This window comes from Nesoenas mayeri, assembly GCF_963082525.1.
Source record: "Nesoenas mayeri genome assembly, chromosome: Z".
Classification (NCBI taxonomy): Eukaryota; Metazoa; Chordata; class Aves; order Columbiformes; family Columbidae; genus Nesoenas; species Nesoenas mayeri.
Window position 1 is genome coordinate 45,234,702 of NC_137542.1, and position 16,637 is coordinate 45,251,338.

At 35.1% G+C, this 16,637-nt stretch overlaps 1 protein-coding gene across 1 annotated transcript in view; it reads right to left on the reverse strand.

The window, feature by feature from the left end:
* DTWD2 (DTW domain containing 2) overlaps positions 1-16,637 on the reverse strand; it is a gene marked incomplete at both ends in the record, with an annotated part of 82,961 nt that overhangs the window by 22,640 nt on the left and 43,684 nt on the right. Inside the window, one exon of the mRNA XM_080362650.1 lies at positions 7,679-7,868. Coding sequence (XP_080218776.1) covers positions 7,679-7,868 — 190 coding nt within the window. The remainder of the gene's footprint in view (positions 1-7,678; positions 7,869-16,637) is intronic.

The following is a 16,637-nucleotide window of genomic DNA, read 5'->3' on the forward strand; positions in this document are numbered from 1 at the left end:
TCTTCAAAAATTCTTTTCAAAGAAAAAAGCTCAGCTGAGCTGCTGATTAGAAGAGCTTTTTATTGAAGATCTTTATATTTTAATACTAATTTAAAATAACAAAGTGTATTAAAATATCCTACAGTATCTTTAAAATAATTCAATGTAGCAATTTGTATTGCACAAAATCAGTGAAGCCATGAAGAAACACAATAAAATCCTATCTTCCCACGCCTCCAATGTATTGTCTTTGTAGCATATCTTGCAATTAAGAATTGCTAATTCCTTAATCACTAAAATAGTTATTCTCTAGCTACAGAATACTGATTAAAAGCTCAAATCACCATTTGTTGAAAAATTTTAGTTATAACAGTTTCTTTTTCATTTATAGATACTGTCTGTTGGAATTGTAACTTCTTTACCTTTCATACTTCCTTCTTTAGATATTGTCGTATCTACTTCATTCTCTTCCTGGAACAAAAATCTACCTCCTTAAATTCCAAATACAATGATGTTCTACTCATTTTGATCTTGCAAAACTCCATTACTAACCCGAAGTTTCAAAACACAAAACAAAAACTCCTTATTCAGATGAAGAACCATTCACAGAGTATTTAAGTATGAACTATAAAGTAGGAAAATAGGAAATCATGTATAAATTGGAAAAATCCAGAAAAACCCTACAGCATTGGCCAAAGTGTCTAGCTCAATGAGAAAGATGAAACATCCAACAGTCACAGGGTGAACAAAATTCAATCTGTAAGACTGAAGACAGCTTCAGTATAATCTTTTACCACATGATTGCTAATTTCAACTATTTACACCAGAGGCAATGTAGGCCCACTGATGAATGGGGTGGGTGCCCTGATGACAGAAGATACAGAGAAGGCAGTTACTGAATGCCTTCTTTGTCTCTGTCTACTCTGCTGGAGGCAGAAGTAGTGTTTGAGAACTACAGTGTCATGAAAACTGCTCCACATTATTTGAATAACAGCAAGTTTCAACTAGCATATAAAATAAAAATCAAACAAAATATTGACTTTAGCTTTGGTATATTTAGTAACAAACTAACTACCCATCACAGTTCAAAAAACATACTTTAATACACTTAATACTCCAAGAGTCACTGTATTTTTCAGTTTCACTAAGAATTTAAACACTTTAACATAGGAGTTGCAATGCAATTCCCTTAAAAGTACGGTAGGGACAGCAGAATATTCTTCTCCTTTAAAAAAAGATCAGATAAAAAGTACAGAGTGATAATTCAGACAGGTTGTAACTGCAACTGTTTAAGGCTGTGAACCATGCAATGCAGAATTCAAGTACGCACAAAGAAGCAAACCCGCTACAAATGTTTTTTATATTCCTGCTGTCTGCTCATACTTTTCACTAAGAGCTTAGAGATGATAATTTGCTTCATAACCCAAAGCCTCAGAAATGTCTCAAAGTAATTTTGTGATTCACCCCAGTGGGAAAACATATCCAACAGTTCACTTTTGCAGTCTTAAACCTGCTATATAGGCGTACACTGCAAGGGAGTGAGGGTACACGGCAGCCTGTTAACAATTAGTGCCCGGAAGACTGATCCCTGAGCTTTCAGGGCTGTCATGTACTTGCATGTTTTTATCCATGTTCATATACAGGGCGTTCCAGATTAAAATCACCACACTTACCTTTGCTTCTACATCTGTAAAGTTTTGTACAAAACAAAGCATTTTAAAATCCAGAGGACTGTTATGAGCAAATAAAGTTTCTACAAAATCACTTGTAGATGTGATTTATACCTAGTCTTTCTGGTGTAGTAAGCTCCTACAGTAAGACTACATTTGTTTGTAAACACCAAATGTTTTTTTCATTTCCTGTAGTTCACAAATACATCTTAACATCTTACTGAAATATAAAGTAATAGTAAAGCAAATCTAAAGTAAAGTACTAAACTGTTTTTACTCAATTTTTAAAATACCGTAACTTATTAAATACCAGTAGTTCTTATGAAATTATGTAAGTTTTGGGAAAAACACACTTCAATCAAAATCACACAACCAAATAAAAAGCTTACAGAGAATTTTAATTTGAATTGGACTTTTTCAGAATACTAGTCCTAAGCATGTAGAACACTAACAGTCTCTCTCTGCCTGCTATTTTACTATTAACATCACTCCACCCTTAAAAAGTCATTTATAGTCTTTAACAAATAACTACTAGTATGTTCTAGCATTATTTCAGAAAATATGGATCCAGACAGATGTGTAGGGAAAAGTATAAATACCAGCTGCAGTGGAAATGATGAAAATATCCAGCAAATGTTTAATATTTCAGTTTTGTATACCAAAGCTTATTTCTACCACCATTTAGTGGTACTATCGCAAGAGAAAAATGTTTCCTGCAGGATAGTCAATACTACTGCCCACTTTTGCAAGAGTTTCTTGACATAGTATCTTAGTTCACTTTCATTATATTGTTTTTACTCATCTTACCACCTCAAAGACTTTTTCAGTTCCATTTTGCATTAGGCAGGATTTCAGAATTTTAAAATAATCATTTGTATGTTAAATGATCCATAACTTTTCTGGCCATCATTTTAATAAAGGAAATGTTTTAACAGTCTCAGGGATACTAATTACACTTGATGCTCTACTACAAGGCCTAAAAAAATTCAGGGACGTAAAATGCCAAAATGCAGATGCACTTAGTCCACATCCCTTTGACTTTTAGTAAATGCTTAAATCACAGGAGCATTTATATAGCTAGGTTCAATCCAGTTACTACTTAACACCACTGGCTTAAGCTGCTGTTTACCAGGATCATAAGCGCACTTGAATAGCACATGCTGTGAACACACACCACTGTGGTAAGATTGCTACTGAGATACGTATAGGACAGACTAGGTCAAACTGATCGCCTCAAAGCTATCTCAAGGACATACGCACACCCAGGAAAGCAAGACTCTCAAGTGTAATGCAGCTATAATTTTAAGACTCAAAGTGTGAGTGTTTAAAAATTGAATTAAACACCAGTGTCTCTACAGACTTGAAGGTTGCATCTTCTTCATAATTCTACTATCGTCTTTCCTCCCTGGAGAAGAGAAAGCTCAAGGAAGACTTCAAGAAAGTATTCCAGTACTTAAAGGGCAGTTACAAAGACAAAAGAGGCTCTCTCTTCACAAGGAGCCACATGGAGAAGAGCCAAAGAGTACAAGTTGTACTAGGAGAGGTTTAATCTCAATATAATAAAAATATTTACAGTAAGAACAATCACTGGAACATCCTCAGGTTTGTGGTGGAGTCTCCATCTCTAGAAGTTTTCAAGATGCGACTGGAGAGGATGCTAGATAATCTCATACAGGCTCCCTTTCCCACAAAAAGGGTGGACCAGATCTCTTGAGGTCCTTTCCATCCTGAGCTGTTCTATGATTCTGGTCCAGCAGACTTTTGCAGGGGTTCCCATGTGAAAGAAAAAGAACAAACCCAGCCTGAAGAAATTTCTCCACATGGAGAACAAATTTTAATTATAGAACATAAGAAAAAGCTTGAAAAGAACACATGCTCGCCATGAGATCAAATCATTCAGATACCTGAAAGGCCTAGTAGAACATTATGTACTTGTGGGGAAGAAAAAAAAAAAATCCACGAGTTCAAAGCACTTGGATTTTCAAAATTTTAAGGAATTTATTTTTAACATTGAGTTTTTCCACAATGATAATACACAGGCCAGATTTAAAACTTCACTTCTGTCCTTTCAGACACTTGCTGGAATCAGAAATATGTGAGGCAGAATTTGGATGACTAGTAAGTCAGCAGGGTGCATTTCTTTTTAATAGATATGCTTCCTGTAAGGTGTTTCTGACAGGCACCTCAGGTGATGTTTTAATTATATCAGTGTGATCAAATTAATTTATTTGCAGTACAGAAGGTTAAGTAAGAGAGGAACTTATCCTGAAGTATCATTCATTTTCTGTACCTTATTTACTCAATGCTGTGCTTTGTAGGTTGAAAAAAATATTTCAGTTCTATGCATAACACATATTATTTTTATGTCCCTGCATTTACATTATGAATATATTAAATCTTGCTCTTTTGAATGGTGCTGTTTTGAACTTTATCTTTTTCAACTCTTAGACAAAACTGGCTTGGCCATCTCTGTTTTGTTTTTTTTAATGCTCAATGGATTCTGCTGGTTTATGCATGACAGGCTATCTTCTTTAAACTAATTTAAATACAAGTATGGTTCACAGACAAAATTAAACTATAACACAGTGAACAAAATCCACTATAAAGGTATTTAAGGAAGGTATCTGGGAAACACTTAATTTCCAATATCTCTCACATATGGAAATAGGACTTCACCCCATGTTAATTAATTCGCTTGATTATTCTCAAGAGTTATGTATTGTAACTAAGCATGTTGCACTAGTTTGACTAGTTGGTTAGCTCCTGATTTATTTTCTCCACAATAATATGTGAGAATGAAGCAATGAGAAATAAGTGTTAAGAGAAATAAAGTGAAACAAGACAAGCATGACTACCAAAAAAAAAAAAATCCAGGTACAATAGATCAAAAATCACATGCAAAATATTAGCCTTTTTCTAAACAAAGAAATACTATCAACAAGTCATTTAGAACCTAAATTTATCTTACATGTTAATAACTGATTGGAGAGAAATCAATTTGACAGCTTACAATATAGAATAAGAAATTGGTCCTACTAGAGCCATATTCTTGAATAGTAAATTTTTAAACATTTAAGAACAGAATTTTAAAACCAAGATTGTTTCATCTAGTCATGCTCCTCAGTGAAAGCAGTTTAGAAAAATGAAGAAACGGAAGTAATCTAAACTAAATAAGTAAAAGTCCAACACCTACTCTCATTATCATAATGGAAGAGAAATTGAAGACAATGGTACCTCAAAGAGAGTCAGAAAACAAAATGGATTATCTACACAGTCCTCTCTTATAACACTCTTAGTGACCTTATCTGCCAAAAACACTGACTATATGCAGACAAGAGATAGCACTTAAGTACCATGAAGCAGTAATCACCTGGAATATGCTCCAATTACTGCTCCTCCAATAAATCAAATCGACTACTGAAGACAATCTGTCAGCTGAAAAAAAAGCTAAAACAATTATCAAGTTTCAGCTGGCATGAACTTCAGCTCTTCAAAGTTGAATTACACACAACAGAAGTAAATAATTCAGTTTTTAAATGACTGGAAAAAAACAACTTTAGAATATATGCAGTACACTTCTGCTTGATCCAGGTTTTGCAGAGATTACGTTTTGTACATGTAGCTACTGAGAGGAAGTTCTGTCACAGCAGTTACATATAAGAAGGGAAGCAAAAAGGAAGGTTACCTAGAACAAGTTACTTCCCCCAAGTTATTTTCAAGAACGGGGCACTAAACACAGTTTAAAATATTAGAAAAGGGCTGTTGTGGAACAGTGGGCTGGAGTTCAGCTGTAAACATTGGATCTTGTCTTTGGAGATATGAATCTATCTCTCCTCGGGGGGTGAAAAAAGTGTGCTTCAAAAGAACAGGAATAATTAGTGGCTTTGGCAAACAAAGCTAAAACTATTTTTGGAAGTTTTAAAAGGAACAGACAAGAAGAATGACCTATTTTTCACAGAATGTTAGGGATTGGAAGGGACCTCGAAAGATCATCTAGTCCAATCCCCATGACAGATCAGGAACACCTAAATGAGGTTACAGAGGAATGTGTCCAGGCACGTTTTGAATGTCGCCAGAGTAGGAGACTCCACAACCTCCCTGGGCAGCCTGTTCCAGTGCTCTGTCACCCTCACCGTGAAGAAGTTTCTTCCCATATTTAAGTGGAACCTCCTGTGTTCCAGTTTGAACACATTGCCCCTTGTCCTACCATTGGTTGTCACTGAGAAGAGCCTGGCTCCATCCTCGTGACACTCACCCTTTATATATTTATAAACATTAATGAGGTCACCCCTCAGTCTCCTTTTCTCCATGCTAAAGAGACCCAGCTCCCTCAGCCTTTCCTCATAAGGGGGATGCTGCACTCCCTTCATCATCATCATCATTGCCCTGCGCTGGACTCCGTCCAGAAGTTCCCTGTCCTTCTTGAACTGAGGGGCCCAGAATCAGACACAATATTCCAGATGTGGTCTCTCCAAGGCAGAGTAGAGAGGAAGGAGAACCTCCCTCTACCTACTAACCACCCCCTTTCTAATACACCCAGGATGCCATTGGCCTTCTTGGCCATAAGGGCACAGTACTGGCTCCACTTCTTTCTTGTACCCCCTTAGTCCAAGTGAACAGACAGGAAAAAGTGTTTTCTTCTGCTTTTTCTTACTCAGGAATGCACTCTACATTTGAGAATAGCCAGTTTACAGAATTCATTATTTTTACTTTTGCTGGCAAATTCAGCAGGGCCCAACTAAAGAGATTTTGAACGGAAACACTTTCTCACTTAAAGACAAGTCATGTATCCATGGTTAGGTGTCTCAGTGTATGACAGATGTTCTGCAAAATTTGAAATTTATTGCAGTGGAATAAATTCCATAAAATCCATTCTTAAAGTTGCAGTTAAACTGAAATACATTGAAATGAATCCCGTAAGTTCCTAGCTGTAAATTCCACCTGTTTCACCATCTTCCTCTGAAGGCCAAAGTAATTGGACTAAAACCTAGAATCTACTTTTCCATTTTACTTACACCAATATAATCTATTTGCCACACTATAGTAAGAGCCTAAAAGCAATTCCCAGATTTTATATAGAACAGATGTCAGTAACCCTAAAGCAAATTATCTATGCTTAGAATTAGAGAAACTATTTATTTGAATTAGCAGCATGTTGACTAACAGTATTCCATTTAAATTATTCTAACACCATTGCCATAATGGTTTGGGTTTTTGAAGTTTCCAAGTTGCCACTACTTTTCCCCTCCTGAAAGGACAGAGTAATCTCTTAACTGATTAAAAGATGATCTAACAATGAAGAGAGTATTTTCCACTAGTAAAACCATCAGTATTAATATATTATCTGCAAAGTACTTTCAGTCATGCCCTTGAATAAAAATGGCAGCTTTGTCAATAAACTACTCCTGGACAAATAATCCTAATCTCATGGAAAAACTTAAGAAACAGAAACAAAATCCTTGTCTATACCACCTAGTAGGCAATATTTTTATTCATGTTGAAAAAGTTCTCTCTAAGACACATTATTTTAACAATATATGGGTAGAAATATCTTGCAGTCATCATGCCATCTACAAGAACCCAAGAGATCAAGTCTGCCTCACTTCAGTCTGTAGCAAAACTGCTCCTATACATGATTTTGGAGACCAAAATTGAGCTAGCTGATAGAAACAAATACTTCAGAATATCTGTGAATTCACATTAAAAAGTCTGCAGTTCCTATAAGTTTCAAAAAAGCAAAATAAACAAGAAACTGGAAACTAGTGTTAAACACCAATCCACTATGAAGTTAGATGCATTAACTCAAAACAAACACAAACAAATTTCAAGTGACAAAGTGAAATGCCTCAATATTTACAATATTTCTGACAATCTAACAGATTGGGTTTTTTAATTGTTCAAGTTTTCCTTATCTTGTCAGCTGGTTACAATTGACGAGAAAAAAAATATTTCCATTATTTTCTTTTTAACAAAAAGACAAGCATCTATTAAACACACTTGAAATTTTTAATTTACATATTACAACTCACCTGCTTGGGAAGCCGAAAGAGAGAATTTTTGTAAAATATATCTTTAGCCTGACTCCATGTTCCATCAATGATGATCATAACAGATGGACCAGAAGACCTCACAGCAAATTCTTCCAAATTTGTTGCATCAGCTCCAGGATACAAAATTATAGTATCGGGATTTCTGCATACAGTTGCTAATTCAGGATACCTTCAATGCAGAGACACATAAAATGACAATAATAATTAAAGGTTTTTATGACAAATACATACTCCCCTATATTCGAAGTTACTAACTCCAACTTATGTTCTTCAACTGTTAATTAAGTTTCAAAAACGTCCACCACTCAGCTACGAATTTCTCTTTCCAACACCTCAAGAGAAGTTGTTGGTTGCCCCCCAGCCCCTCATCCCAAAACTATGGCTCTTTACCCAGTGTGCCTGCAAATGAGTCAAATTTAGCACACAGAGACAAAATGTTATTACAAAGTTGCACAAGTCTGGATGCTGGAATAAATCCAGCATGCCAGCAAGAAAAGTAACAGCTATTACATACAAAATCTTATCAATACTCAGGGCAGTTCTAAAGTGCCAATTGGTTACACATTTGCATATTGGTTACATAAATATTTCAGCATATAATGAGCAAGGTTCAGCTAAAGGACACTTCATCCAACCGTCTTGAGTTATGTGTTAAAACAAGATTCAACTAACTGTATGTACTTCAACATGTCTAAAGCTGCGAGGTCAGTAGTCCCTGTAGTTTCTGATTAGGTGTTTTGCAAGACACTCTTGTATTTGTTAGAAGAGCAGACTGACCTAAAATTGAGAGGATTTACATATTTTTAGATTAGCAATTACTGATAGGATTCATTCTTTTATGTGGTAATGACTACAAAACCACTCTGAGTAAGTTTACAAAACCCATGTGTTTAATCAGTATTGGAAGCCTCAAAAATCACCTAGTCAAGTAGGCAGGTAAGGAAGAATTTGAGAAAGAGCTGGCCTTGTAACAAAGACTGCATTACTTGTCTTGAATCATTTTCAGCACTATCACCGTGCAGTCTCCAGAATCACGTCAATCAGAAATCAGGAAGAAATACAAAGCAAGGACTGTTTGTATGAAGCATATAACAAAGAATAAGAAATTAATTCTGCATAGTACTTCAGAGGTTCTAAAGAGTAACTGATGTGTTAAGGAGAAAAGCAGTATGTAGTTAAAATAGCATGTGATTATTTGTGTTCTGAAGTGGAAAGGGAAGCCAGTATTGCTTATCAGAGAAAACAGATGTATCAAAATGAGGTTAACAATAGTCAACACACAAAGTGGGCTTTCCATGCTACCCATCATGAACCAATAATTGTCAGCGCATATTCCTGGACACAGATAGAGGCAGGATGTAAGTCCATACAGAGGAATTATTAATGCTACTGTGACCTCACAGTTTTTAAGCCCCAGGAGTTGAGCACCTGTACCACTACTCCAAAAATCAAGGAAGAATGTTTCTTAACAGGGAAAACAATTTAAAAAAAAAATATATTAGGGAAGAAAGAAATGGTTAATAACATTTTTGAGTTGACACATACAAGGTGTAATTCAAATCTGTGCATTCCATTATCACTCTCTGGGGACATGTGTGAAACCACAATTTCATCAGTGTTAGGTTCAGGCAGAATTGAAGTGCCTAAGACATTGAGATCCTGAGCTTAAAATTTATATAGGACTATATGGGAAACATCTGAAAAGAAAAATAAATTGAATTCAGTGTACCAATAGGCCCAGATCTAGTATTCTAATACTTGACAATCTTTGCCCCCCAAGCAAACAGTACAGACTAATTTAATGCCACCTGGTTCATTACTGTCAACATTATTTACTAAATAAAGAGTAATGAACTTTCCTTCTGAAAAGAGCAGTAAAAGAAGTGCAAACAGAGATGGGAAATATGCAAGGGAAGTCTGTGGCAAATACAAGTGTCTGGAAACTTATCCGCCTACTATTTTTTTAAACCTTACTTACCTTATGGTAATTTGGTACCACTTTAGTTTAACCAAATAACCTGCTACACAAAATCAAAGACAAAAGAGTATCTCACTAAAGGCTAAGACTCAGGTTTTAATTTAGAAAATCAGCCATTATTTCCAGATGTTTGTCTCAAGAACCCAACTCCTCAAAAAGCAAAGTATCCTAATTTTAGGATAGTAGAGCTTTCAAATGATTAATATCTCTTAAATTATTAAAAAAAAAAAAATTCTTAAAACTGATCCAAAACCATAACAATTCTGAAGCACTACAAGTTAATATTTTGCTTTTTTTAGGGATAACACAAGTGTCAGAAAGATGATTCTGATCTTTTGTACACATACACAAAACTTATGTTACAACTTAATTCATGGCTAAATTTACACCCGTTTGGTTTATAGGGGCTGCATATGTCACACATTTTTGAATTACTCATTTCTAACTTGAAGACTTCGTATTTTTTCTAAAAAAAAGAATAATTTAAAGACCATGTGTACAAATAGTTTAGTACAAATGTAAAAAAATACAAATACTCCCATCACAGTAAGGATGAAAATTCAGTAAAAGACCAGAAGTTATAGCCAAGACGATTTCAAGGACCAAAAATTAATATCCAGTTAAAAGTTGCGCCTAAAAGAACACATTAGGAATATGAACACTACATTTAAAGTCTTAGTCTTCAAAATACAATTTAGTTAAAAACAATGGTTCTCAATTCGTATTCTTCCAAGAATTCCAGTTATTTGAGTTTACAACAGCTTATATGCAAAAATAAAGTGGGGGACAGGGCGGTACAAAATGCAAATTTCACCTAGTATTTGAAGGCTGATTATGCACACACTGCTATTCAAACTGCTAATGCTTTACAAACTAGTAGAAATTGCTGCTGTCCTGAAAGAGTTTACTGTCCATAGAGTCAGCCCTGCACTGACTTGGACCACATGCAGACAGCTATTTAGCACTCTTCCCTTTCATAGAAGAGGTTCTCAGAAATATATGCTGTGCAACCCTTCAAGGCTATGGTTCAGACTGACAGTCAGTCCACTTTAGTAGCCTTATTAAAGGGATATAGTGTGTATAAAACAAGTTCAAAAATATTTTTAATGTATTTCTATACATGTGCATCATGTTAACAGCATTGCAGATTTTGTATTTGCTGGGTTTTAAGGCTTTGCTTCCTGTTAGCTTGTTGCTGACACGTAGTACAATTATGCTTTTTCTGTTCACCTACCACCACCATTAAGAATTTGTCCCCCAAAACAGTTTTTATATACATCCTTCAGCAGAATTTAATTAGATTTGTGAAAGGAATGAAAAGCCCCAGTAAAAGACTGAATTTGTATCTGGTAAGTAAAAATGAATCTGTTAAATTGAACAAATTAATATAGCATTCAATAGGCAAATACACATATACAATATTACTTTTCACAGACACTTAACAAGAATATGCTTCTGCTGTGTTTGCTTTGGGTAAACACTGTAGTACAGTGTATTTAATCACATACTACTTCTGAAATATTGCTAAAGGGCAGAATCTTCTCTACAAGGAAACTTAAAGGAAACATTTGTGAAATATTAGCCATTTCACTATATTGCTGAAATACAGCTGTTACCTGCTGAGGTATTTCAAAAATCTGATCCACACAACTGTTTTTCCACACCAGCTCTGTCTTGTATGCTTAAGCTTACTCCAGCATGAAGTAAAAAGACTAAGAATTAGATTTAATATTCACAGAGCTTAACTTCTAAGAGTAAGTGCATCTAAGTCTACTATAAAAACATATTTAAACAATGTTAATATTGATTTTTTTAAATACCAATATTTTATTCCATAGTTTAAGTACAAGAGTGATTTGAGACAAATAGTATGGCTTATTAAAAATATAGGAAACAATTTCATTAAGGTTGATGTTTGCATTCATGACAACTCATGAAATATTAAAGGATATATGCCAGCTTTTAAATTCTCCTCAGAGCCATAGCAGCAGCTCCTTACTCAGTCCTGTGCTACCCAGGAAAATGTATTTTTGTTTTTTACCCCTGCCTCATTTTCCCCTGTAAAATAAGAATGGAGTCAAAAATCCAGTACCAGCTCACTTGCCAGCCCAGACTGCCTTGTTTAAAATAACTGGACAGAAATTTCAGGCCACACACTAGATCAGTGTACTGCGATGTAGATAAGCATCTTCTTCTCAAGACATCTCCAAGTCCTCCAAATTGCTAAAAGCTGACAGAGCAATTGGGTAAGCCTCACCAGGTTTGTAGCCACTATTCTGTGTATTCTTTACCCTTTGGGATGATTTTTGTTTGTTGTAATGCCAGAATAAGCTAGTCAAAGCTACTGAAGGAACAGTTGATTATTATGATGGAACAATTTTACACAACGGCTGCCCACAGTGCCCAAGGTGGCCTCCTTGCTTCTCTTGCCATCTTATGATATGCAGTACTACACAGTTTTCACAACATTTGTGACTTCCAACATGGCATAATACAACATGCCAATCATCAAAATATGTAGCTTTGGCAGCACAGATGCAGAATGAAGGGGAATGTTTGTCCTAGGGGCAGCAGCAGCTGTAGGCAAGATAGCTGGGCTGCAGGCCTCACAATAAAGCTTTCTTTATGAAACATGTCTGCAAATTAGTTTGCTCACTAGTTATAATAACCTGGACCCAGAAACAATTCAGTGAAAGAAGCTCCTCCTTTAATCGTATCCCATCTCACCAGTATGCAGGACATTGATATTCATTCATCATTCATCCGCATGCAGGATCTTGGAAATCTCATCTGCAAATGCTTGAACATGACTGTGGGCCAACACCAGAGACATGTCAAAGACAATGGCAAGGCTGGGCATGGTAAGAGGCATACCAGTTAACCCAAGAGGTCAGACTGGGAGGGGGAAAATGACAAAGAAGAATGTGGTTGTTGGTCAGTGTTACAGTCTGCTTTAAGTTAAATCTTATTCCACATCATTGTCCTAGATCTTTACACAGTGCTTTTGTAGAAGCCTTTCTTAGTGTGAAGCATGACTAACTTCAGAGAATTAATGGGGACTTTAATTTTACATCCCATTTCAGTCAGAACCGACGTGCTCATGGCAGACTCTTTGAAGCTTCCAAATCTCAAAAGGAGACGGAGAAGCTGAATTTCTAAAATAGAAGTACTTTTCTTCCTAGAGATCAGAGGTTGACTTTTAAAGAATTCACAACTCTGCATCAGTCAGGGGAAAAAAGAAAGATAACACTGCTGCATATGAAAATGTTATTTTTAAGTAGTGTGTTCCTCTTCAGCCTTTCTCAAAGATACTGCAAATGAATGGTATAAACTGAGTAACAATTACAACTTACTTCCTAATTTAGGTACTGTACTTCAGTGTATTACCAAACTTAGCAGCCTTTAGAATTACTTTGTTCTGCATGCTATTTCACAAACATCTTCTCATTAAAGAGGTGAACCACGTAAAGAATTTCACGTACAAAATTGTTCTATGTTAATAGCCATGAAGACAATCAACTAGGCAAGTAATTTGCTTTTTTTTATGTCACATGTATTCATACAACAGCAGTTATCAAAAGCTTCCTGGAGATTTGTTACAATTAGGACTTTGAAATCATGAATCTCAGTCCTTAAAAAAAAAAGTCTCAAAAGAATCCATTATAGTGAAACTGTGATGAAGCTACATATTTACACGATTCACTCATACATGCATACCAAGGATATGCCAATCTGTAACATTCCACTCCAGCCAAGGCAATTGTTTAACTGAGTTCTTAATTGTCATTAGGGGAGCAGGGAGATGGGGAGGGAAATAATATAGCTTAATTTTTGCTTTCAGAAATAATACAACTGTAACAGTTTATAACAGTTTTTAGTTGGTGTTACCTGAAAGGGTCTGATAATGAACAAGGCTTAGTTGCCTTTAAGGCATGATTTAGATTTGTAAATTACTGTAAAGTGCATATTAAGCAATTTAATAATAAAAATGTGATTAAAGTGATAGAAGTGACACATATGTTGAACTTTAATAGAAAAAGAGATTGTTCAGAAAATACACTCATGTAAGAAGAGGTGTTACTTTCTCTGAAGTCTGCAAGGGAAAGCAAGATCTACTCTTTTCTCTGTGGGACTCTAAGTAATAACTAGAGGAAAAGAATAAAGTGGAGGCATATGAAGGATCAGAGGGCTTGGAATTTTGTTTTCTAACCATTTGTAGGTTGCTAAATACTAGCAGAGGCTCTCCAACAAACTTTCCAAACAAAGACAACAGAATTTTTAAAAAATTATTCACAGAATTGGTGGGAAGTACTAAGAGTAAGTATGAAAGGATTTAAAAAAAAAAAAAAAAAAAAAAAAATTTAAGATGTTACTATTTCCACAGAAGAAAGCAGCACAAATTAAGAGAAAAAATGCAATGGATGAAAAAGAAACACCAACAAGAACTTTTGCTAAATTTTGAATACTTCACTGATCTCAAAACATGTTTGAACTCTAAAAAGTACAAGTAACATCAATACAGAGACAATAAAGACTCACTTACACTAAGGATGGTTTTAAAAGTATAGCATAAATCTAAGTGAGTATCATGAAAACTAGATACAAAATAAACCCATTAATTAAAGCCAGAGGGAAAAACCCCATGAACCACCACATTGGACTACAACCCAGAGAAAAAAGTGAACTAGCTGGAGGTCTACGGACAAGAACAGCAAAAGGGATAAAAGTCATCGCAGAAACTGAACAAACCGAGGTTGTAAGTTTTAGAGAAAAGAAGGCCAAAGAGAAACCCTTTTAACAGTCTCTGAAGCCACAAGAGAGAGGAAATAACCTATTCTCCATTCCCATAGAAGACAACAAAACTAATAAGTATAGCTGCAGCAATAAAGATTCACACTAAACAGAGGTAAAACCTCACAAGCTTCCAATTGGTCATAAGTTGAGTTTACACGTTAAAATAGACCCACTGAGAATTCCGCAGACACTCCTATATATATAAGTAATATATATATATATATAAGTAATGACTATCAAATGCCAAAGCTGGTCTTTTTCTTAAACGTAATTATTTCAAGTAATGGAACTATGCTGAATGAATATCTTCCACATACAGATGAAAAGTTTCCAGTGTTCTGACGTGTACTTAGTAACACATAATTTTCCTATGGACATTCATTCCTGGTCCTTTACCTGATGTATTTGTACATATTACTAGTTTCTGAGTTTTCATCAATAGTTTGTGTAGAAAATGCTGGGATCCTAAAACAAATAATGTGTACCATTTATGGCTGCAGTATTCCACTTCAAGACAGGTAACATTTCATTGCAATAATTAAAAATACGACCAATCTGAAAACAATTATTTTCTTCCTATAAATACGTAAAATTCCTTATCTGTTACCTATCTTTCCATGACCAACAGCGAATGTAAAGCTCAAGAAGATGAACCAATTTAAAAGATGTGTTTTAAGGTGCAACACCTTCAACTCTATAAGAGGAATACTTGCAATACTTGCTTCTTGTACAAACCACTGTTCAGCCTGAGTTTTGGTATGCAGCCGGCATTGCAGGCCTATATAATCTGTTTAGTCTGACAACAACCTACACTAAGCAGAACTACTCAGATCTTTCATTTGTGCCTGAATTGCATCCAAACACTTTGTCATAGAGGATTTATATGTTCTTATGATCCTACTTAAGCCAAGTAGCATTTCATTATTTCTGGGATGTATGCTCTTGAGGTGTGTAATTTAAACACTGCTTTATCTCATTATAATCCAGTTTTTCTATCATAAACATTTCTATTACACATGTATGCTCAGTTTCTTTCAAACTCTGCAAGTGGTTTTAATTCAACAGGGATCTATTAAACTTTGCCAGTGTCAAAGGCAAACTTTCAAATTTTAAAAATTCAACACTGCCATTTAGTAGCAAACAGTACTAATATTATGGAACAGATGCTAATTCATTCTCTGTGGAAAACCATGAGGTTAATGAAAACTTCTCATTTTTTCTCATTGTTGTTACTGCTTCACCTTGGTCACAAGCAAGTGTGTTTACCTCTCTCTTGACTCCTGCATTTGGAAGACTGTGGAAATACTGATTCCCATAATTCCCATAAGGTGATGAAATGAATAAAAATAAAGGCAACAACCCTCTATCATCTCCACATTCAGAAGTAGTCACCTGGGATCAGGACTGAAACAAAAGACATACCCAGCAAGAGAAAAAAATGTTTTCATATTAGATACTCTACTTTTTTGTAGATAAATGACATTTAGTCTCAAATACAATCTGTTTTTTCTTCCCTTTTAATTAGTAGTCATATAAACAAATTATCTTTCATCATACAATCAAACAATGTTAATATGTTAAGGTTTAGAATCTGTAATTTCACAACTAAATATTTCCCACTTTACTAGGGAAAAAGGTCATAAATATAGCTTATGAAAAAAAACTATAGTCTACAAAAACATGTATATAAAATACTTTATGGTAAAGGTACTGTTAGCAAAATCTCCGATAAGTTCCACAATGAAAAACCATTATTACCAATGCATCCCAACAACATCAGCATTTACACCATAAACGCACAAATAAAACAGAGGTGAGTCTGTCTGTACGGAGACCTTTGTAGATTTGGCAGCTGGTGATACCAAGTTTCTTATTATTGACACAAGTGAAGGTAGCCTGCAACATTTAATAAACTAAAACAAAAAGGAATAATGGGTAATAATGGGTTGTTTTTGTTGACTCTTCTATTATTCCAATTTCCATTTACTTATCCATGCTCATGTTCTGTGTTAAATTTAAATAAAAACAGAGCATAAGCTAAGAATAAACAGAAAACTGCCTTCTGTCTGTACTATTACTGTTTTTTCTAGAAAAAAAAAATGGTTTTCAATCAGCCTCAACATCTAAAAACCTGATTCTCCTAACTAATATGCCAAGAACCATACT